Source organism: Schistocerca gregaria, chromosome 2 (genome assembly GCF_023897955.1).
Source record: "Schistocerca gregaria isolate iqSchGreg1 chromosome 2, iqSchGreg1.2, whole genome shotgun sequence".
Lineage (NCBI taxonomy): Eukaryota > Metazoa > Arthropoda > Insecta > Orthoptera > Acrididae > Schistocerca > Schistocerca gregaria.
Window position 1 is genome coordinate 956,904,991 of NC_064921.1, and position 25,267 is coordinate 956,930,257.

A 25,267-nucleotide genomic window follows, 5' to 3' on the forward strand; every position below is an offset into this window, starting at 1 on the left:
CAAATTGTAAATAGCCTTTCGCTCCCTGTATTTTACCCCTGCCACCTTAATAATTTGAAAGAGATTATTCCAGTCACCATTGTCAAAAGCTTTCTCTAAGTCTACAAATGCTAGAAATGTAGGTTTGCCTTTCCTTAATCTATTTTTCAATACACATTCATAATCTAGCCAAACCTGCCATCTGTGCTGTTGTATTTGACAACGGACGACACCTGCGCAATGTGTTCCATACGTTTCAAGTGTCAGTCTTGGTGAGAACAGCGTTCTGTGTAATTGCGAGTGTATTATATCGGAGCTGAATTCGAACGTGGGCAAATTGTTGGGTGATACCGTAACCAATCTAGCCGATGTGTATGGTGTTCCAAGAGGCCATATGTCGAAGACTTATACAGCATACAGGGAAACTGGGAAAAAACATCCACTAACTCAGAACGCGGGTAGAAGTGTGTGTTCAACAAATGTTCACTGAAGAGGATTGTTACGGAAAATAAGAAGACAATAGCGGCAAAAGTCAGTTCAGAACTAAATATCGCAATCGCCAAAACTGTCAGCTCCAAAACATCACGGAAGGGAATTGCAGGGCGATTTTGAATTCTAAAACAACTCATAGGTGATGCAAATGCCCGTAATGGGAAAACATGATGCCGAAGCCATAGTAACTGGAGTATGGAGCAATAGAGAAAAGATGAGTCTTGTTTCGCACTGTTTGCAACGTCTGGCCGTGGTTACGTCGCAACTGTGAGACATGCCGGGGCTTTGGTGATGATTTGGGCAGCAATATCGTGGTATTACGTGGCTCCCATGCTTACCCTTCAAGATCGCATTACTGCCAAGGATTATGTGACCTTTTACGGTGATGAGGTCCATCCAATGGTACAGTGTTTGTTCCCCAGTGGTGATGCTGAATTCCAGGGCGACATGGATACTGTTCATACAGCTTCGCCTGGTCCAGGACTGGTTTTATGAATACTGGGATGAATTCTCACGTCTCCCCTGGCCGCCACATTCACCAACTCACAGTAAGACTGAGTTCTTGTGGTCTACTTTGGACTGAAGAGTGCATGATCCCTATCCATCTCGAGCATCGTTAGGTCAACTTGCAATTATTTTGCAGACAGAATGGCGTAAGATTACATGCAAAACGATACGGTACATGTATTTATCCATTCCGAGACCACTGGAAGCTGTTTTTATATCGTATTAGGCATGGTAATGTGTTGTATTTTTGGTGTTTACGTAGTTTTTTCACCTGATCCTTCTTTTGTGGACGCCACTTGTTGACAAATTTCCTGTTGGTTTCTATCTCGGGTTTTCCGGCCGAAGTTTGTTTGATGTGCTGTCGGTTTATGAAACAACGAGAACATTATAATTTCAGGATGAGAAATTATGTACAGCCTTTTGAAATAATGACGATGACAAAAAGGTGAATAAAGATATCAACAAAATTGTTAGTACTGAGAAGATTGTCACTTTCGATAATGAAAAACTACAAGTTTAAAAAATGTATAATACTTCAAAATTACGTGCTGCACGTAAAGACATGTGAGCTGAAAAATCAGATGTGTCTGTGTATAGATTGATACATTCGGTAGTTTCCTCTCAATCTTTAACTTCAGGTGAATATACTCTATGTGAATACTGCGACGACGGAAATTATAGCATTTGTTGCAAATGTTGTGAAAAATGTTATTCTCAATACTGAACTGCTAATCTCGTTTAAGTTGCGTTTTTGCCTCTTAATATTCACTGTTACCCTTAGAAGGGTTCAGAACCCGGATTAAAAATAGGGGTGGAAAAATATCAGTGGTAAGTTTCGCTGATGATGCTTCAACCCTCAGTTAATGTGAGGAAGAATTACCGGACCGGTTGAATTGAATGAATAGTCTAATTAGCACACATTTTGGATTGCGAAAGACGAAAGTTTGAAGTTAAAAAATATGCTACGCGATGAAGCATGGAGGACATCAGAAGCGAAGTAGATCTGGCAAAGAGGACATTGCCCGCTAAATACGTCTGAAGGAGCCGAACATAGATTCTAACTTGAGGAAGAAATTGCTGATAAAGTAGTTCTGGAGTAAAGTATTGAGTAGAAGTGGATATTAACTGCGGAAAAATCGGAAAAAAAGTCAATCGAAGGGATTAAGATTTGATGGTACATAAGTGTGCTGGAAATAACACAGCGGATAAGAGAAGATCATACAAAAAACAGTATAGGTTCAAGGACGTTGATTGTAAGTGCTACTCTGAAATGAAGAGGGTGTTTCAGGAAAGAACGTTCGTGCGGACCGCATTAAACCAGTGAGGAGACTAGAAAAGGGAAAGATGGACAAGTACGGATAGTATTCGGTTTCTGATGCTTCCGTACGAATTTAATGTGTATATACACTGAAGCGTGAAAGAAACTGGTGTAGGCATGGGTATTCAAATACAAATATATGTAAATAGGTAGAACAAGAAATTACGGTCGGCAACGCCAATAAAAGACAACAAGTATCTGGAGCAGTTGTTAGATCAATCTGCTACGATGGCAGATTACCAAGATTTAAGTGAGTTTGAACATGGTCTTATAGTCGGTGCACTAGCGATGGACTGCAGCATCTCCAACGTAGCGATGAAGTAGGGATTTTCCCGTACGACCATTTCACGAGTGTACAGTGAATATAAGGAATCCGGTAGAACATCAAATCTCCGACATTGCTGCGGCCGGAAAAAGATCCGGCAAGAACAGGACCAAAGACGAATGAAGAGAATGGTTCGTGACGGAAGTGCAACACTTCCGACATATTCTGCAGATTTCAATGCTAGGTCAACAAGCGTCAGCGTGCGAACCATTCAACGAAACATCATCGATCTGCGATTTCGGAGCCGTAGGCACACTGGTCTACCCTTGATGATTGCATGACACAAAGCTTTGCATCTCGCCTGGTCCCTTCAACACCGACATTGGACTGTTGATGACTGGAAACGTGTTGCCTGGTCGGACGCGTCTCGTTTCAAATTGTAGCGAGCGGATGAACGTGTACGAGTATGGAGACAACCTCATGAATCCATGGACCCTGCATGTCAGCAGGGGACTGTTCAGGCTGATGGAGGCTCTACACTAGTGTGGGGTGTGTGCAGTTGGAGTGATATGTGACCCCTGATACGTTTAGGTACGTCTCTGACAGGTGATACGTACGTAAGCGTTCTGTCTGGTTCAAATGGCTCAAATGGCACTGAGCACTATGGGACTTAACATCTGTGGTCATCAGTCCCCTAGAACTAGAACTAAGCGTTCTGTCTGGTTCAAATGGCTCAAATGGCACTGAGCACTATGGGACTTAACATCTGTGGTCATCAGTCCCCTAGAACTAGAACTACTTAAACCTAGCTAACCTAAGGACATCACACACATCCATGCCCGAGGCAAGATTCGAACCTGCGACCGTACCAGTCGCGCGGTTCCGGACTGAGCGCCTAGAACCGCGAGACCACCGCAGCCGGTAGCGTTCTGTCTGGATCGAATCATGTCCGTTGTGCATTTCGACGGTCTTGACCAATTCCAACAGGACAATGCGACACTCCATACGTCCAGAATTGCTACAATGTGGCTCCAAGAAGACTCTTCTGAGGTTGAAAACTTCCGCTGATCACCAAGCTTCCCAGAGATGAACATTATTGAGAATATCCCTGATGCCTTACAAAGTGCTATTCAGAAGAGATCTCCACCCCCACGTATTCTTACGGATTTATGGAGAGCCCTGCAGGAATCGTGGTGTCAGTTCCCTCCAGCACTTGCGAGGGCCTTATCGATATTAGGCAGATATACCAGTTTCTGTGGCTCTTCAGTGCATATCATAATAGTAATAATTTCGTGTGACTCAGTGGTCTTTCTTGTTGGGCGCCACTTCTGCGATTTGTGTCTCGCTAACCTACCCAAGTTATCCATATGGAAAATGGGATCTACAGTTTGACGTGGAATCCGAACTACGCGTTCTTTCTATCGACTACATATAGCTGAAAGGTGAACTAAAATAAAACGAAGACTGCACACGGTTTACCGCAACAACACAAAAATCGACTTCTACGTACGATAGTTAATCTATAGTTTGTGATGAGAAAGTTTATGAATATTGAAATATATGACATATCTAAGACTATCATTTGTTTGCTTTATTAACAAAGCCAAGGGACCGTAGAGTTTAGTATTTAACATAGATTTCAACTTGATACATCTAACAATTCCTGAGGAAAGGAGGTCTTAACGATCAACCAGACCAGCAGACGGAAAATGTAAGGAAAAAAATATTTTTATGTGGTATAACTACAAATTAACAATTATTGGACTTTTTCCTTTATTTATACTGTAGATCCTTGCTCTTTGCCAACTTTTGTGATACTAGGTCAACGGTAAGTACCCTATAGATTTTGATGAGTGATACAAAATTGTTAAGGCTTTCGTGGCCACTTGTTGACAAACCGCCTATTGGTTTCTGTCTCGGGTTCTTCGGCCGACGTTCATCTAACGATTTTTCTGACGTTTCGCCAGCACGAGTGGCTGGCATTGTCAAAGCTTCACCCTCCATTGTCGGTGGTGAACCGGAGCCGAGCTCGCGTTCGCAGACTGTATGTACCTGGAGCGCCAACGTCCGAGGGCTTCTCCGCGGTCATCTCCTCTTGCTACCTGCGATGGTCGTTCGCTGCAGTACGCGAAGCCAAGATCCGTTTACCTTAAGGCTTACCTCTTTCTTGTTGAAACTGTTCTCGTTGATCCTGGCGTTAATTGATCGCCCAGTCATTCCGACATACACTTTTCCGCATGTGCATGGTATACGCTATATTCCCGACATTGCAAGTGGATCCCTCATTGATCTTCCTTTTCGGTTTGAAAATCGTCTTTACGCCATGTATGCGCAATATACGACCGACTCTGTTCGTCACTCTGGGAATGTATGGCAGAAAGGCCGTATCCGACATTTCTTTTTCTGATTCCTTACTTCGCCGAGTGTTTGGCTCTGTTACACTTCTAATATAGTTTGTGGAGTACCCATTGCTCCTCAGAACACTTTCCAGGTGTTGCGTTTCTCGTCTGAGGCGCTGCGGCTCACATATTAGTCCTGCTCTACGTTGCGAGCGTATTAATCATGCCTCTTTCCTGGCTCGGTTGGTGGTTTGATAGTTTGTGGCGGTGTCGGTCTGTGTGTGTCGCTTTTCGATACATTCTGTGTCCCAGGTTTTCGCCTTCCATTGTGACCAGCACATCTACAAATGGCAGTTTCTTGTCCTTTTCTACTTCCATGGTAAATGTTATGTTGGCATGGAGGCTGTTCAAGTGTCTTAGGAAGTCACCGAGCTGTTCTTCACCATGGCTCCACACTACGAAAGTATCATCGACGTACCTGTACCACACCTTAGGTTTGCAAGTCGCCAAGTCCAGTGACTGTCTTTCGAATTGTTTCATGAAGAAGTTGGTCACCACTGGACTAAGAGGACTACCTATGGCAACGCCTTCCAGCTATTCGTAGAAATCGCCATTCCACGTGAAATAGCTCGTGGTGAGACGTTAATGGAAGAGCTTCTTGATGTCTTGTGGGAAAATGGAACCGATGTGCTCCAGAGCGTCAGTGAGTGGCACTTTCGTAAACAACGAAACAACATCAGAGCTGTCCAGGATGTCGTTTGGTGCAAGTGTCAGTTTCTTCAGCTTCTCAATGAAATGCCCTGAGTCCTTTATGTATGTGTCGGTCTTCCCCACGTGTGGCTAGAGCAGAGAGGCCAAGTGTTTTTCCAGGTTACACGTCGGTGAGCCAGCAGCGCTAACGATCGGTCTCAGTGGAACGTTGTTCTTATGGGTCTTGGGTAATCCATACACCTGAGGTGGTAGAACGTCCGTGTTGAGCACGTTTCTCTGTATGTCCGCTGGCAGACAAGAAGACTTGATCAATCGATTCGTATTCCGTGCGATACGCTGCGTCGGATCTGCGCTTAGTTTTCGGTACGTCGTCGGGTCTAATAGGTCTCGGTACTTTTGCTCATAATCTTCGGTCTTCATTACGACGGTCGCATTTCCCTTATCGGCAGGCAGTACCAACATACTCTTGTTGGCGTTGAGATTCTTAATGGCTTGTACTTCTTCTTTCTTCAGCTTGTAAGCTGGTGGTTTTGCTCGGCGCAGTATCCTGGCTGTTTCAGTGCGCATTTCCTCTGCCCTTTCACAAGGAAGAGTCCGAATGTCTGCTTCGGTGTTGGCAATTAAGTCCTCCATAGGTACAGTTCTCGGGATTATAGCGGAATTCCCTCCTTTTTGAAGAACGAAACGTCAGTAAAATCATTAGATGAACGTCGGCCGAAGAACCCGAGACAGAAGCCAATAGGCAGTTTGGTGAGTGAGTTTGCTAGTATGAAAATATGTGACATAAATGGCGTATCTTTGGATTGCACTAATATTTGGTATAAATTTCAAACTGACACCTTTAGCCTTTCTGAGAGAAAGGAGTCTTAACTGCAGAACAGACAGACAAACGTACAATAAAGTGATCCTATAATAAGGCAGGAGCAGTGTACCTTTCCTACCTACCGCTAATTTTTGTATCCAATTTTTGTATCTCTCTTAGTAGCTAATTTTATACCTTCCCACCAGTTCCCCTGTTTCGGTTATTTACAAAGCAGAGAAGTAATTTTCGATTATAAACACCACAAAGCACAATTGCAGTAAATTAAAGCGTATAGCAATAATTACTTACCAGGTACTCTAAGTCAAAACTTAAAAAACCCTAGTGACAACGTTTTTAAAACCCCTTCCACCTGCAGCCCATCATGACATCTGGAACGCCCACTAATGGGTGGTAGGGACCAGGTTGTATACAACATCTGTAAGGGTTTATTTTTTACCGATTGAGATACGGAACCCACTGAAACAAGAGAAAAAGTGTTCCATGCGTTTCGTACTAAAACTAGTAGTTGTAAGATAGTTCCTGAGAACACGTTTTTGTAGTTAGACCAGTCCTGAACACTTTTAAATATTCTGTTATAATTTTCTGTAAAGAGTGTAATTAGATAATATTCTCACTTACTCAACAAACAAAACATAATTTTTGAAACTCGAAAGTCGAGCAATACTAGGAACAACTGAGAGGAAGAAGAGGTTGTAAGAGGTTACCGACATATACAGCTGCCAGAAATATCGAATAACACCCGAATAATGACTGCACTAAGCCACGTGACTTGTACAGTTTTCACTTGGCTGTTTTTTATGTAACGCCATTCCTACATGCAATTCTAAAAGTGAGAAAAAATTCCACCTAAAACAAAAGAAATGTTAGTCAGATCACTAATTTTGCCATATATTTACTACCGTGATTTATTTCATAACAGTAAAGATAGTGGAAACTTTAGATTGCCGCTCGTGGTAGCCACGCGGTCTGAGGCACCTTGTCACGGTCCGTGCGGCTCCCCCAATCGGAGGTTCGAGTCCTCCCTCGGGTATGGGTGTGTGTGTAATGTCCAAGGCGTAAATTAATTTAAGTTACGAAACTTTCTGGCAGATTAAAACTGTGTGGCGGTCCGAGATTCGAATTCGGGACCTTTGCCTTTCGCAGACAAGTGCTCTACCAACTGAGCTACCCAAGCACGACTCACGCACCGCCCTCACAGCTTGACTTCTACGGGTATCTCGTCTCCTACCTTCCAAATTTTACAGAAGCTCCCCTGCGAACCTTGCAGGACTAGCACTCCTGAAAGACAGGATATTGCGGAGACATGGCTTAGCCACAGTCTGGGGGATGTTTCCAGAATGAGATTTTCAGTCTGCAGTGCAGTGAGCATTGATATGAAACTTCCAGGCAGACTAAAACTGTGTGCCGGACCGATACTCGAACTCGGGACCTTTGTCTTTTGCGGGCAACTGCTCCACCAACTGAGCTACCCAAGCACGACTCACGCCCCGTTATCACAGCTTTACTTCTGCCAGTATCTCGGTCCGGCACACAGTTTTAATATGCCAGGAAGTTTCATATCAGTGCACACTCCACTGCAGAGTGAAAATCTCGTTCTGGAAACATCCCCCAGGCTGTGGCTAAGCCATGTCTCCGCAGTATCCTTTCTTTCAGGAGTGCTAGTTCTGTATGGTTCGCAGGAGAGCTTCTGTAAAGTTTGGAAGGTAGGAGACGAGATACTGGCAGAAGTAAAGCTTTGATGACGTTGCCTGAGTCATGCTTGGGTAGCTCAGTTGGTAGAGCACTTGTCCGCGAAATGCAAAAGTCCCAAATTCGAGTCTCGGTCCGGCACACAATTTTAATCTTTCAGGAAGTTTCATATCAGCGCACACTCCGCTGGAGAGTGAAAATCTCATTCTAGTTTAAGTTAGATTAAGTAGAGTTTAGGTTTAGGGACCGGTGACCTAACTAGTTTGGTCTCATAAGACTTTACCACAAATTTCCTAAAAAACTTTAGACAACTCGCGTTAGCAGTGAACATTTCCGTCAAACGCGTGTACTTTCCGTTATTTGATTGTGTCAGTCGGGACACGTGCCATGGGATTTTTACACGCTCTGTTTTCATTATTTAAGTAGTCTGTTGTGTCCTCAAACCCTGTCCTAGGATATTAAATACGTACAAGATTCTATAACAACAGCTGCGACCTGAGGTTCAGGCAGGTTTGTATTACCCAAGGTAGATGCAGGACGGCAACTAGCGTAACTCTACGGCAGGACACATCCTTTAGTGTTGCTGCAGAAGCCGTCGATGTGGTGTTCTGCGTCAGTGTTTGGGGCTACTGATGCGTAGTGTAGCACAAAACGGCGTAGAAAGTATAAATGCTTCCAAGTGAGACAGTAGCAGCATTCCTTTCGCTGGCACAGTCTCCGTGAGAATCTACAGCAAAGCTATTCCAGCCTAATCCAGCAGAATCAATAACTGGGCAAAGTTTCTACGAGCAGTCAGCATGTCCTGCTGATTCCAGGATTCGAAGGTGATCGACTGGTGTGAGGTTGCTTAGTTGCCGCCAATGCGTGACACATCGCCCGATCTTTGAGGGTCCAGAGTTCAACGCGGCGCGCCTGCAGATTGGCGCCAGAGGCCATGAGCCGCAGGAAGCAGACACCCTGCCGTGCTGTCGTGAAGTCTCAGCGTTCCGTGTCGGACGTCAACCAGAACTAGAGGTACCTTGGCCGCCGCCATCGAGTTACTGAATGGATGGCATTTAGTGATAAAAAATAGTCCTAGTTATTGACTTCAATTTCAGTTCGGTAGTCAAAAACTCATACCACAGATTCCCAGACTTCAATTTCAGTTCGGTAGTCAAAAACTCATACCACAGATTCCCATACGTTCAACACAACTTTCTAATTTCACTGTCACAGTTCCTACACAACTGGCCATTAAAATTGCTACACCAAGAAGAAATGAAGATGATAAACGGGTATTCATTGGACAAATATATTATACTAGAACTGACATGTGATTACATTTTCACGCAATGTGGTTGCATAGATCCTGAGACATCAGTAGCCAGAACAACCACCTCCGGCCATAATAACGGTCTTGATACGCCTGGGCATTGAGTCAAACAGAGCTTGGATGGTGTGTACAGGTACAGCTGCCCATGCAGCTTCAACACGATACCACAGTTCATCACGAGTAGTGACTGGCGTATTGTGACGAGCCAGTTCCTCGCCTACCAATGACCAGACGTTTTCGATTGTTGAGAGATCTGGAGAATGTGCTGGCCAGGGCAGCAGTCGAACATTTTCTGTATCCAGAAAGGCCCGTACAGGACCTGCAACATGCGGTCGGGCATTATCCTGCTGAAATGTAGGTTTTCGCAGGGATCGAATGAAGGGTAGAGCCACGGGTCGTAACACATCTGAAATGTAACGTCCACTGTTCAAAGTGCCGTTAGTGCGAACAAGAGGTGACCGAGACGTGTAACCAATGGCACCCTATACCATCACGCCGGGTGATAGGCCAATATGGCGATGACGAATACACGCTTCCAATGAGCATTCACCGCGATATCGCCAAACACGGATGCTACCATCATGATGCTGTAAACAGAACCTGGATTCATCCGAAAAAATGACGTTTTGCCATTCGCGCACCAAGGTCCGTCGTTGAGTACACCATCGCAGGCGCTCCTGTCTGTGATGCAACGTCAAGGGTAGCCGCAACCATTGTCTCCGAGCTGATAGACCATTCTCCGGCAAACGTCGTCGAACTGTTCGTGCAGATGGTTGTTTTGTTGTCTTGCAAACGTCCCCCTCTGACTCAGGGATCGAGACGTGGCTGCATGATCCGTTACAGCCATGCGATAAGATGCCTGTCATTTCGATTGCTAGTGATACGAGGCCATTGGGATCCAGCACGGCGTTCAGTATTACACTCCTGAACGCACCGATTCCATAGTCTGCTAACAGTCATTGGATCTCGTCCAACGCGAGCAACAATGTCGCGATACGATAAACCGTAATCGCGATAGGCCACAATCCGACTTTTATCGAAGTCGGAAACTTGATGGTACGTATTTCTCTTCCTTACACGAGGCATCACAACAACGTTTCACCAGGCAACGAGGGTCAGCTGCTGTTTGTGGATGAGAAATCGGTTGGAAAGTTACCTCATGTCAGCAAGTTATAGGTGTCGCCACCGGCGCCAACCTTGTGTGAATGCTCTGAAAAGCTAATCATTTGCATAACATTGCATCTTCCTCTTGTCGGTTAAATTTCGCGTCTGTAGCACGTCATCTTCGTGGTGTAGCAATTTTAATGGCCAGTAGTGTATTAATTTTAAACATGGCGTTGTCTGCGGTGTGAGGGTGGCGGAAGTAGATTGTATCGCTGCTTGTGCGAGAATCCTGCCGTCTGTTAGTTAGCTAGATTCCTCGCATTGAGTACCACGATCTCATCATCTGTATTCCACTCTCTGTAATGTAATGTAAGTGAAACAGCTGTAGGAGGAGACAGCTCTCAAATGACATAGGGTAGTAGAAGTTCTAGTGCTAAAATAATTGTTTACTTCGCCTTTGAATATATCGTTAACTGTTGACGGTTGGAACATCGGCCAACGCGCTAAAACGTCGCACAAGTACGATTATAATTGTTGCAGCAAAGCTTTCTCCGTATCATATTACAAGTTTTTCATCCGTCACACACAGTTTCCTCAGCGACGACCGAACACGCAATTTCCCATACCACGAATTTAGGTACTCGCCCAAGCATTTATTCTCTCCGCGGACATACTGCTCATCCCAGATACTTACCCACGCAGCCTCCTGTCACACTGTGAAAGGTTTGTGCGGTGCTGTTGCGTTAACAACAACAAAGTCTTGCAAGCAATCGAACCTCCAGCCTTGGTCATACAAATTTGAAACCGTTTTCTTATTTTTATTGCATATCGATTTCAATGACAGATTGATCATATTCAGCGCAAGACTAAGTCCTGTCCAAAATACAACTGCCAACGCAGGTGTTAATAGTGATCAAAATGTTCAAATGTGTGTGAAATCTTATGGGACTTACCTGCCAAGGTCATCAGTCCCTACGCCTACAGACTACTCAACCTAAATTATCCTAAGGACAAACACACACACCCATGCCCGAGGGAGGACTCGAACCTCCGCCGGGAACAACCGCACAGTCCATGACTGCAGCGCCCCAGACCGCAAGGCTAAACCCGCGCGGCTGTTAATAGTGAAGATCACACCAAGTATCAGATAAGATGTGAATCGTATCTGCTAGTTGGTATTTTTGAAGTTGCATTTTGTACACGATTGTGTGAGCAAGGCATCCCTATTTCACTTAGTACGGCACTGAAGACGAGCACTCAGCAATTGAAATCAGTGTGCAGTAATAATAAAACTAACAAATTTATAACACGAATGCCCTTCTTTTTAATACTTGTTGCTTGGTCATGGTGCACGAATTTCCTAATGGAATGCAACCTTAAAAACTCCAAAGTCATATTCTGTGGTAACTGTTTGTAACGTCCCCCTCATTTATCGACCTTAATGACAGTGAAAAATTAAACCGCGTGCACCTAATGGAAATTTGGGAAAAGCAATCGTCACCGAAGTTAATTTGTCGGTAAAGAGTAAGGTAAGGGTTACATCTAAATGAAAGGAAAAATGCAAATGAAATTGGTGGAAATTAATTTTGGGAAAAGGGTAAAATTAATAAAGAAAGTAAATGTGCGGTCGTTACGTTAACAACTAATTGGCGTTAATTACATATTTGAGATTTGGGGAAAATTACGGTCGCCAGTCCTATTGAAAACTACTATAATAACTTAAAATGAAAGATTAATGCACATTTAATTAGCACTAAAGGCGTGGCAACTGAAGGTTGACACGTGTAGTGTGAAAACTGAATGTTTGTCATAAGTAATAAATTTCGCTACACTCTGACTTAATTTAGCAAAAGAATTAATAAAACCGGAAAATTGAAAGGTAATGTAGTGGTTGAAACAAATAGTGACCTTTGTTTCTGAAGCACTACGAAATTCAATAAAATAAGGTTAGCCTTGGGCTACCTCAACAATCATTTTAAAAGCTACTTGAATCTACGCAATTTAGAAATAAGGGATTTAACTTTGAACTTGAATTAAATGATTCTGAACAATTTAGTACATACGAAGCTGAGCTGCAGTCACAGATAAGATAAAATATGGTGACAATACTCGCACTCTTAATTTGTGCTTGTGTATTCTAAATATTGTAGCCAGCTATGAATACTTTAACTGAACTTTGAAATTAAAGCAGTGAAATGCAATGATATTACTTTACTTTAATCCTGGCGTTTGAATTTCAACGAGACTCAAGTTCATTCTGGAAAAGGAAGGGACCCTGCCCGGTAATGCAATTGGGACAATGAGCAACAAAGGTTCATGCTACGTCGCTGTAATTTAGTGACGAAAATTTAACAGCTGAGATCTGCCATACAGTTCTAAAACTTTACATGCTTCCGTCTTCCTTGTTGGTTGATTGAAGGTTTGAAGCCGTCGATCGAGGAGGTGGCGACAGTCACTCATTGTCGGCCATCGCTGTTGCAGAAGCTGGATATTGGCGCGCCTTCTTCTCGACACGGTCACCAGGCGAAACGGGCTCTTGATGTGCGCCAGCTAATGCTTCCCGTCCGCGACACCGTATCAGAAACTATCATGGCAAGTCGAGCGCAATTACATGCTGCCAGACCCCGAAAGCGCGGCAACTCGCGGGAGCGTCACACAACACACCTGCTCCAAAGCCCTACTCCCAACAGGCTCTGCTCTGCCCGCGCTCCACGCGGCAGAGTTAACACTACCAAAGATCCTAAACACTTTGGTTCTCCATACGACCTATCGATGTAATCGTTCGATAGCATAGTTTTCCCTAGGCAAGACCCAGCGTAAAAATACAAATAATATTTACAAAACAAAACAATTATACATATATATATATATATATATATATATATATATATATATATATATATATAAATAGTAAAACAATTACAATATATAAAGACACAGGAATGTCATACCTTCATGTAACAAAATAAGGAAAAAGCTTATAGTACAATAGATGGAAATAGGAGGATATGCATTTCCGGCGTTACATGTTTCGTGTATAACTAGACAGAAGTGCACTAAAACATGGCAACACTGTAACGTCACGCTGTGTCTGTTTCAGATCGACCGGCAACCTCCTTCTTGCCCTCGAAGCAACTGTTGTGCTGCTGCTAGCATACGCCGACACAGTGGTGAGTGCCGACGTCAGTGGCCCAACACGTAATATTGAAGCAAATGACACTCACAGCACCAATAAATGGGAAGCATCACCGAGCACTGTACCCAATACTATGACTGACAGTGATTGCATTGGCAATAACAGCAGTTCTTTTGTCGCTAAGGGTACTATAGAATTAAATACTGCTCACTACTCCCCACCACATACCACAAATTCCAACTTACAGTCGTCAGTTACTAAAGCACGTGTTGCAAAAAAGGCACGTGGAAAAGATAGTTGGAACAGTCCCAAACGATGGCGTGCCTCCGACTCAACAGTGGACGGCAAAGAGAGGGGTAAAGTCGCAGCGTTAAACAAAACAGTAAGGGCTGGTTGTGAAGGGAACACCTCCCACGGCTCCAGCCTGAAGAACCGGATGTCTCGCCCGAGGCTGCGGACGCCGTGGGAAATCATGCCACGGACAGGCAACGAACTACGAATCGTTGGCGGCCTTGCAGCCGAAATCGAGGAGTTTCCGTACATCGCATCGCTGCGCTACCGCGGGTACCACCGTTGTGGCTCCAGCATAGTGAACAGTTACTGGCTACTCACCGCGGCGCACTGCTTCCTCGATCTCAGCACATACCAAGTGACCTACGATACTGCCAACTACTTAATCGCAGCTGGTGGGCCGTATTTGACTAACAATGAGACCGGTTCCTGCAACAGCTATGAGGTACGTATGTTCGATTATGTGGGACGTTTGTCTGGTATTCTGCATTTTGTTTGGTATTCTGCATTTGCTACTGATACTGTGGGATGAATGTCGTGCTGTCAGACATGTGTGTATCTCCTTCATAGCAAGGCATCCCATTTCACTACAGAGGCAAGCAAATAAACGTTAATGTAACCACTGCACTGATGTTACAAAAGTCATGGGGTACCTCTACCTCTTAATGTCGTGTCGGACCTCCTTCTGCCCGGTAGAGTGTTGCAGCTCGATGTGCCACAGACTCAAAAAGTCGCTGGAAGTCCCTGCAGAATATTCAGCCAAAGCTCCTCTGTAGCCTTCCATAGTCGTGAAAGTGTTGCTGTGGCAGGATTTTGTTCAGGAGCTGACCTCTCGATTATGTCCCATAAATGTTCGACGTGATACATGTCGGGTCATCTGGTTGGCCAAATCATACGTCTCAATCTACATCTACATCTACGTCGATACTCCGCAAGCCACCTGACGGTGTGTGGCGGAGAGTACTTTGAGTACCTCTATCGGTTCTCCCTTCTATTCCAGTCTCGTATTGTTCGTGGAAAGAAAGGTTGTCGGTATGCCTCTGAGTGGGTTATAATGTCTCTGATTTTATCCTCATGGGCTCTTCGCGAGATATACGTAGGAGGGAGCAATATACTGCTTGACTCCTCGGTGAATGTATGTTCTCGAAACTTCAACAAAAGCCCGTACCGAGCTACTCAGATTCTCTCTTGCAGAGGTTTCCACTGGAGTTTATCTGTCATTTCCGTAACGCTTTCGCGATTACTAAATGATCCTGTAACGAAGCGTGCTGTTCTCCGTTGGATCTTCTCTATCTCTTCTATCAACCCTATCTGGTACGGATCCTACACCGGTGAGCAGTATTCAGGCAGTGGGTGAACAAGTGTACTGTAACGTACTTCCTTTGTTTTCGTACTGCATTTCCTTAGGATTCTTCCTATGAATGTCAGTCTGGCATCTGCTTTACCGGTGATTAATTTTATATGGTCATTCCATTTTAAATCACTCCTAATGCCTACTCTCAGTTATTTTATGAAATTAACTGCTTCCAGTTGATGACCTGCTATATTGTAGCTAAATGATAAAGGATGTTTCTTTGCATGCATTCGCAGCACATTACACTTTTCTACATTGAGATTCAATTGCCATTCCCTGCACCATGCATCAATTCGCTGCAGATTCTCCTGCATTATAGTACAATTTTCCATTGTTACAAACTCTCGATATACTACAGCATCATCCGCAAAAAGCCTCAGTGAACTTCCGATGTTATCCACAAGGTCACTTATGTATATTGTGAATAGCAACGGTCCTACGACACTCCCCTGCGGCACACCTGAAATCACTCTTACTTCGAGAGACTTCGCGCCATTGAGAATGACATACTGCGTTCTGTTATCTAGGAACCATTCAATCCAATACCCTCGAGTTGTCCCGCGAATAATGTGGTCCAGTGACATTGCGCATTGTCATCCACAAATATTCTGTACTTGTTTTGGGAACTAGTACACGAACATAACCATTTTCAGTCAATGAGGCTGTACGCCGCAGTCGAACCCTACCATCAGTTTTTACCAACTAGAATCGGGACTGATCGTACCAAGCCACGGTTCTCCAGTCTTCGACGCCCCAACCGGTATGGTCACGAGCCTAGGAGAGGTGCTGCAGACTATGTCGAGCTGTTGGTAAAGCCACTCTCGTCGGTCGTAGGCCCCTAGAGCCCATGAACGCCTGAAGTTCACCGCGCTATCCTAACGGATACATTCTTCCTATGTCGCATATTAATTTTCGTGGTTATTAAACGCAGTGTTGCCTGTTTGTTAGCACTGACAGTTCTTCGCAAACGCCGGTGCTCTCGCTGGTTAAGTGAAGGCCGACGATCACTGATTTGTCCGCAGTGAGAAGTCTTCCCCCTAATTTGGTACTTTCGGCCAACTCATGACACTATGGATATCGGAATAATGAATTCCCCAAAAATTTCCGAAGCTGAATGTCCCATGTGTCTAGCTCCAGCTACCACTCCGCGTTCAAACCCTGTCTGTTCCCGTCTTGCTGCCATAATCAAATCGAAAACCTTTTCTCATGAATCACCTGAATTGAAATGACGGCTCCGTCAGTGCACTGGCCTTATAAACCTTGTGTACGTGATACTACCGCCATATTTATATGTGCTCATCGCTGTTCCACAACTTGTGTCGCCACACTTTATCGTGTGTGAAATGAGCAACGCCATGAACTTACCAGAAATAAGGAAATTACTATGAAATCCAGACCATTAGCTGCTTACAGGCGTTGATAAATACCAAAGGGAACAGTGGAAATATGTGCAGCGACCGGGACTCGAACCCAGGATCTCCTACTTTCATGGCGACGCTCTATCCGACTGAGCCATGTCTGACAGAACAGATACCATCTTGATATAGATAAGGCTTACCGGCCAATGATCTTCTTCAGTGCGAATCCACACACATTGCTCGAACTCTTACGGGACTCGGCAGACTGACTCCCGCGAGGGGCACTGCACTTGTAGTGTGTGGACAGGAAGTTGGAAATGTGGGTCTCACGGGGAGCGCAGCCATGTAATCTGGAGATACCGGGTTCGAGTCCCGGTCGGGACACGCATCTTCAACTGCGCCGTTGATATTTATCAACTCCTGTAACCAGCTAATGTTCTGGATTTCATTGTAATTTCATTCTTCGAGAGCTGCAAGATCACCAATGGTATTTGTTCTTTCGAAGATGTCTGAAATAACAGATACCATCTTCATATATTCATACCAGAAATAACGTCGTTGAACCAGTGAATGTAATATTTTGGCGTAGATTGTAATAAAAAATTTGCTGTTGTGTAAGGATACCTTTACTGGGTCATCTAAGAAAATTGAAATTACAATAAAAAAAACTCAAGCTTGAGAATGTAGGAAAAATTATGGACTTGGAAACATTTATCGTAATTCGAAAAACGTATATTAATTAGTTTGTAAATGTATAAAGAATTTAAATAAATATTTATTTTTAAAGCAGCATTGGGCCTGCTTATAAATGCACTGTCTTAAACTACACCCTTGGTTTCCTAAACTGAACCGTGGTGAACATTAAGATGACGTTTGAATTCAATTTAAAAAGCTCTTACTACATTTAACATAGTCTTATTTTCTTCTGCATGGGCCCCAATCGATGACAACCATAATGAGTCCTCTCCATACACCCTGCAGTGAATCGTATTCCTCTTTTCCTCTTTCTCGGATGTTTTACAAAACCAGGATACTGTGCCAGTCATCGACAATACCTTGGCAGTGAATTCGTTGTTCGTGTTCTTTGTCTTTAGCTGTTGTATGGCGAAGAAATTAAAACTGTACAGCCTGCTGCTGTCTTTCCCCTTTCCACTTCTTTCCCTGTAGGTTCTGGACCCACTTCCTGTGCCTTTATGTAGGACTCATACTTTGTTGAGCACTGATGTTGGTGACGAGTGAGACTGTTTTCAGAACTGACTGAGAAATCTCCGTCAAACTATAGAGTTGCAGCCTAAGCTGCTGCTGCAAAATCGTTGCCATCGAAGATATTTCTGTAAACAGGTCATTTTTTTGTGTTGTTGTGGACGATTTATAGCTTTTCGGAGTTTTTTTCCTCTAAGGTCACAGTTTATTATGTATATTTTCTCGTTTTTTGTATCACTTTCACGAGAGCTTTGCGGGCAGTATTGGGTCCTTTCCTACTGTGGGTCGGTGAAGGATACTTCTTATTTGGAGAACTGTCCTGTTTATGCTGTATAGTGCTTTTTATAGTTATTGACTAAAGAATTTTAGCTTGCCTGATCTAGAGCCTCTTCTAGTTAATTAGTTAATTAGTCAGTTACATGTTCCATGGATCATTGTGCTCGATAAATCGTAATGATGTGGAAAAAGTCATTTTGCATTCACATCACAAGTTAATTTGTACATATGGTTACACCCTGAACATATCCAGGCTTTAAGTCCTACTCAGAAAATTTTACACATTATAATAATAGAAATCCTTCTGTGGCATGAACAGAGTTGTCAAGGAGAAACTCCCCGTTTCTTTTCAAATTTTACTTATCTGTCTGTCAGATGTTTTATATCACTGGGCAAGTGATCCAGAATTTTAATGCAACATTGTGCACCCCTTTTTATGCTAAGGACAACCTTAATGTGAAGTAATGAATGCAATTTTTCCTTCTGATATTGTAATTATGTACACCATTGTTCCTTCCGAACTGTTGTGCATTATTTACAACAAACGCCATGAGGGAATAAATATACTGTGAAGCGGTAGTCAGAATGCCCAACTCTTTAAACAGATGTCTACAAGATGATCGCGGGTGAGCACTACATACTATTCTTACAGCGCATTTTTGTGCAAAGGAGGCTTTCTTTCTGAAAGATGATTCCCCAGAACATTATTTCATACGACATCACTGAATGAAAGTATGTAAAATATGTCGACATACTGATTTGTCTACCCAAGATAGGCAATGATTCTAAGTGCAAATGTAGCCTGAACGAAGTTGTTTTAGGAGTTTCAAAATGTGCTTTTTCCACTTTAAATTCACATCAACATAGACATCAACAAATTTTGAAGTTTCCACTGTGTTTATTTATATTATCTCCGCGGCATGTGTTAATACCTATCGCAACAATGTATGTGGTTGCAGAATATTGCATGACTACAGTAGATTCAATGAACTATGAAAAAACCGATCTGTTAAGACAGACCTCGTCATCTGGTACTGAAATTCTAGTGGCCAACGGGCTGATCAACAGATACAGTGGCTTCATCCTAAACAAAGTCTGAGACTCAACGCTCAGCCAACAAAAATCACAGCCATTTCCACGTCCGACGGGAGCTATAGAACCATTGATGAATCTGGGTTCGGGCATAGGGTTCGGCGAAACCGACCTCCATCACTGCACCCGACGCGTCGGATACCGGGTAGTGGGGGAAGGATATAGTATAAAGGAGGTGGGATGTAGAGACGACGCTCATTGCACAGATATCACCTGAAGATGACGGCAAGCACGCTGTCGAAGTATCATGTTACTAAGATGACTGCACTCAGCTGGACACCCGAGAACAATGCAAACAGTCGATTCGCCGGTGAAGCTTAAGATCATGCACTTGGTTCCTCAACAGAGAGGAGATGTATCAGAGACTTAAGAAGCTGGATAAGCTTCCCGATAGGAAATATGTCTATTCAGCTCACTCGCCTTCTTGATAAGGTGCCTTGAAAATACCATAATCCCAATATTCGAGAGGATTGGCCATCATTCAAAAACAGTGGCTGCCCATTTGATCATAAAAAGAGTCAGTCTGGTCCTAGTAAGGGTGGTGTTGGTGTTGGTGATGGTGGTATGTATAGGGCGCTCAAAGAGGTCATCAGTGCCCATACACAACTACCTTGCAAGGGGAAGGATCCGGTACACACGTCGGCGACTGGACACAACATCTAAGGAATTATTCACACTCCACCTGGAGATGGCTTGCCTACTCTCTCCTGATTGCTGGGAATGGATTGATGCTGTCTCTTGGACTCATGAGGACTGATATCGATGCAGTGCTACTACCAAAGAAGTCTCCGAGTTCGAACGTCCGGCAGCAACAGGGTAACAGGTGCAAGAAACACTCAAACACCGCCTATTATACTTGTTGCAAATTTGGTCAGTGTTATAGAACAAGTAATTTCGACACTCTCCAACGACGATGCGGAAGAAATACCCCGGAAAACGTGTCAAACTCTCACCAGAGCCTTTCTACCAGGGGCAAACGACACGAAATCGGGGAGAGCTGCCTTTCAAGAACTACAGAATGATACTGAAATAGCCATTCTATCTGCGAACAGTGGAAATGCCACTGTAATACTTCCGCTATCAGAGTACAATCTCAAAAGACACCATCTATTTTAAGATCCAGCATACACAGAATTGCTGGGAGATCCGATCAACAGAGTGAAGAATAAGTTCATTGAGCCTCTACGCCAGTCCCGCGCGAAGTAAATCGTTAAGAAGCTTCGACTATGAGCTGCTGCACCACCAAGGCTCTACAGCTTACCAAAGGTTCCCAGATATGATGATGTTCCATCGAGTCCAATTTTGAGCAACATAGGAGCACCTTCGTACCAGCTGGCCAAAATTCTCACCTCAGTATTAAGTGCCTACGCCGGTGTCAGCACCAGTTCGGTAACTATGTACATTTCATTCAGTAGCTGCAGGAACTATGTCTTCATGATGAGGACCTATCTGTGATCTTTGATATGGTGCCCCTCTTCACCAGAGTGCCGCTTGCTGATTCGCTAATATCTTCGAATTGGTCTTCGCATCAACATTCATTCTCTTCAATGGCAAGTATTATGAACAAATGAATGTAGTCGTCATGGGTAGCCCCCTGTCACTGGTTGTGGCAAACGTTTTAATGCAGAATCTTGAAGAGAAATCTCTGGAAACAGCTGCAATGAAGCCTACATGCTATTTCAGACTTGCTTATGACACATTTGTGATGTTGCCGTATTGGAGTGAAAAACTTCAGGAATTCCTCCAACATCTGAACTCTCGGGACCCCATGGATGTGGAAGAGAATGGCGACCTCCCCTTCTGAGACATCTTAGTACGCGCGTAACGGACGCCGCTGTGGGATACAGCGCGTACAGGAAACCACTCCCACTGACTTGTATCTTCACGCTGCCAGCTGCCATCATCTTTCACAGCGTGAAGGGGTGCACAGGGACCGTGCATTATCGGACAAGGAATGGTTGGAAAGGGAGCTCAACCACCTTAAGGACATAACAAAGCGGGACGGAAACGGCGGGAGACAAATCCGACGAGTCGTCTTGCAGAAGGTACAGGCCTAACAAATACAGCACGACGAGCAGGGTGAGACAATGGCATGTCAGCAGAAGGCAAGCAAAGTATCGAATAAAATCGGAGAAATCCTGGTTCGACGCAGCATTACTTGTGTTTTCTGTCCACCTCCAAAAATGAGTGCACTGTGAAGTTCGAAGGAAGGCGACTAGCGGTTCCGTAAACCGAGTATTTACCGTATTCCGTTTAAATTCGGTAATGCATTCTTCGGGTAGAATGTGCACACAATCGATGAAAGAGTGAAAGAACACAGAAGACACACACTAAATATAAGCAACTAACAAATTCAGCAGCTGAATAACATTGGATGGCTGCAGGGGATTCAATGAAGTATGAAGAAACGGAAGTATTAAGAGTAGAGATGACCAAAACTGTACTTTTCAGAGATCGGATCAGAACTTGTCAATCACTGGAATGAACCAGGTCTTTTTCATGACTCACCACTCTCTCATAAAATAAGCAAAAGGAAGGCACATTTCCGTTTTAATCCAGGTCACTAAACCTGTATTTTTATCTCTATCTCATTTGGTCCTATTTTGAAGGGAATTACAAAGAGGAGTAATAATTTTGTGTTATGCCCCTAGTACTTTTGCTATATAAAAGTTTTAAATATAGTCTGTAGTAAAAATTACAAATGTTGCGATGAAATCCTAAATGTTTTTATCAAGTGGAAAAATTTTAAGAATGTAGACTGGTTCTTGTTATATTTTGATACTTTTATTGGAAAAAATACAGTATAAGAATTATAACATAACTGTAATTAAAGTGTATCTGCAGTCGTCATTTACACTCAGTATTACCAAATATGTACCCATAAACAAAAAATTAGTTATCATTGACATTCATAAATAAAATCCGATCCATTTCAGTCGATGAGAGTCTGTTTCTGTGTCCTGCTTTTGAAAATATTCGTTCATAAGGCACTGATGCTGCTGCGATGCATAACGTTTTTATAAAGAATTGATGCAGCTTTGGCCACAGCAATTTCCTTGTGTCCCGCCAGTTCAAGGAATCGCAGTTTCTAGGCAAATATCCCTCCGCTCTATGTTGGCCCAAGTCGACAACTGCTGCACTTCCCAGGTCGTGACTTCCGTGAAGCTGACCAATAGTTTATCAAACCCCTCCCGAGCTGAAGAAGTCTCATGCATTATGGTGGTAACTGGTTGGAAAATGAGCTGTGTTTTTTCTTGTTGATCAACCAACGCTTTCACTTCTGAAATAGCCTTTATACATCAATATTGAAATGTTTTCTCTGCTGAAAATCCTTGCCTTTTGAATGAGAGGTCCCGTAACGTCGCATATCCAATCAATTCGTTCCTGGAGAGAGCCCCGAACCACTTTGATAACCGTTTAAGGAAATTATAAATCAATGACTCTACTTATTTACGACATTCTTTAGTTTTGTCTTGAAAAGATTACAGTTGCCGTTCCATTAATCTTGGCAAGACTTTCATTTTTGAAAGTCAGACTATTTTCTCTGAGGACACCTCTTTCGTTAACTCATCGAAAACTTTCAAACTCTATGAAACCTGTTACATTACCTCCAAGTCTGCATCTTTTAAGTTTGAGGTGATCGACTTTCCACCTAAAATAGCGGTACAAGAAATTGTGGGATCTTTATTTAAAGCAAACCCTTGCAACATTTCATAGGTGGAATTCCATTTAGTTGGGACGTCTTGTTTTAGAGTCAGTCGGATTTTTTTTTAAATTTTCCTCCATTTCAGCAAGTTTCTTAAAAGCAAATGGTCTCTCCTTAAAAAAAACGTATTCTTTTGACCTCATCAACGGATTTCTGCGTGTTGCACAGTGAGGTTTAAAGAATGTGTAAATCATGGGATATGTGGAAGTTTGAGAAGTATTGGATGCATTGTCTGTTATTATGGAGGTGATTTTAAAATCGGTATTGTATTTGCAGTAATGGACATCAACCGGTTTGAGATCTTTTCTGCAGTGCGTCTATCTTCAAACTGTGAGCGCTGCAAAAGGTATGGCTGTAGTTCAGCATTGTCATCTATGAAATGTGCTGTGAAAGCAGAGAAACTTACTTTATTTATACTCGTCACGCATCAGACATAGGCAGACTGCCTTTGCATTGTCCAAATCATTTTCCATTTTGTCGAATAACTCATCATACAAACCAGGAATTAGAAAGTTTGACAACGTTTTCCGACTTGGTAAATAAAATTTAGGCGAATAGTAAATGAGAAGAAGATCAGAACTTGGTGCATAACCTGACGACATTGATGGGATGGATACAACTTGAGACTCAGTTTGCCTTTCTGAGAGGATACCTTCACCCTACATGGAAGCAGACGTCCGAGAGGACGGTTCACGTGAAATGATTTCTCGGTTTTCTGCATCGATTGATAACGATCTTGATCGGCTTCCTGACCCGCATCGATCCAAGGGTATTGTAGGACACTTCGATTTTAGACGTCGATTCAGATCTGATAATGAGCCAGAAGCCATGGAAATTATCTGCTAACAGTAGCGGCATTTTTGTTTTTCTCCTTTTTCTGGTGAAATGATACCGTACATCGCTCATACTTCTTCTCGTCGAAGGCAATGTGGTTGACATATTGTTGTGCAGCACTGAAAAGTACGCTGGAAAAATTAAAATTTTTACTGTTAACGTAGACATTTTAAATTGCAGAAGGTCAAAGTAAAAACAAATGTACAGGCAGCACATTCTATAATCAGAAATTATAGAGAAAGATGTAGACCCACAGTCGTGAAATTTGTATCATATACACTACTGGCCATTAAAATTGCTACACCAAGAAGAGATGCAGATGATAAACGGGTAATCATTTCACAAATATATTATACTAGAACTGACACGTGATTACATTTTCACGCAATTTGGGTGCATAGATCCTGATAAATCAGTAACCAGAACAGTCACCTCTGGCCATAATAACGGTCTTGATACTTGTGGGCATTGAGTCAAACAGAGCTTGGATGGTGTGTACAGGTACAGCTGCCCATGCAGCTTCTACACGATACCAGAGTTCATCAAGAGTATTGACTGGCGTATTGTGACGAGCCAGTTGCTCGGCCACCGTTGACCAGACGTTTAATTGGTGAGAGATTGAGAATGTGCTTGTCATGGCAGCAGTCGAACATTTTCTGTATCCAGAAATGCCCGTACAGGACCTGCAACACGCGGTCGTGCATTATCCTGCTGAAATGTATCGTTTCGCAGGGATCGAATGAAGGGCTCTCCACGGGTCGTAATGCATCAGAAATGTAACGTCCACTATTCAGAGGGCCGTCAGTGCGAGCAAGAGGTGACCGAGACGTGTAACCAATGGCACCCCATACCATCACCCTGGGTGATAGGCCAGTACGGCGATCACGAATACACGCTTCCAATTTGCGTTTATCGCGATGTCGCCAAACACGGATGCGACCATCATGATGCTGTAAACAGAACCTGGATTCATCCGAGGAAATGAAGTTTTGCCATTCGTGCACCCAGGTTCCTCGTTGAACACACCATCGCAAGCGCTCCTGTCTGGGAAGCAGCGTCAAGAGTAACCGCAGCTATGGTCTCCGAGCTGATAGTCCATGCTGCTGCAAACGTCGTCGAACTGTTCGTGCACATGGTTGTTGTCTTGCAAACGTTCCCATCTGTTGACTAAGGGATCGAGACGTGGCTGCACGATCCGTTACAGCCATACTTATAAGATGTCTGTCATCTCGACTGCTAGTGAATCATTCCGTATTACCCTCCTGAACCCACCGTTTCCATATTCTGCTAACAGTCATTGGATCTCGACCAACGCGAGCAGCAGTGTCGCGATACGATTAACCGCAATCGCGATAGGCTACAATCCGACCTTTACTGAATTCGCAAACGTGATGGTACGCATTTCTCTTCCTTACACGAGACATCACAACAACGTTCCACCAGGCAACGCCGGTCAACTGCTGTTTGTGTATGAGACA

At 43.5% G+C, this 25,267-nt stretch overlaps 1 protein-coding gene across 1 annotated transcript in view; it reads left to right on the forward strand.

Moving 5' to 3' along the window:
• LOC126336066 (tryptase gamma-like) overlaps positions 1–25,267 on the forward strand; it is a 103,198-nt gene that overhangs the window by 2,313 nt on the left and 75,618 nt on the right. The window contains exon 2 of the mRNA XM_049999547.1: positions 13,640–14,411. Coding sequence (XP_049855504.1) covers positions 13,640–14,411 — 772 coding nt within the window. The remainder of the gene's footprint in view (positions 1–13,639; positions 14,412–25,267) is intronic.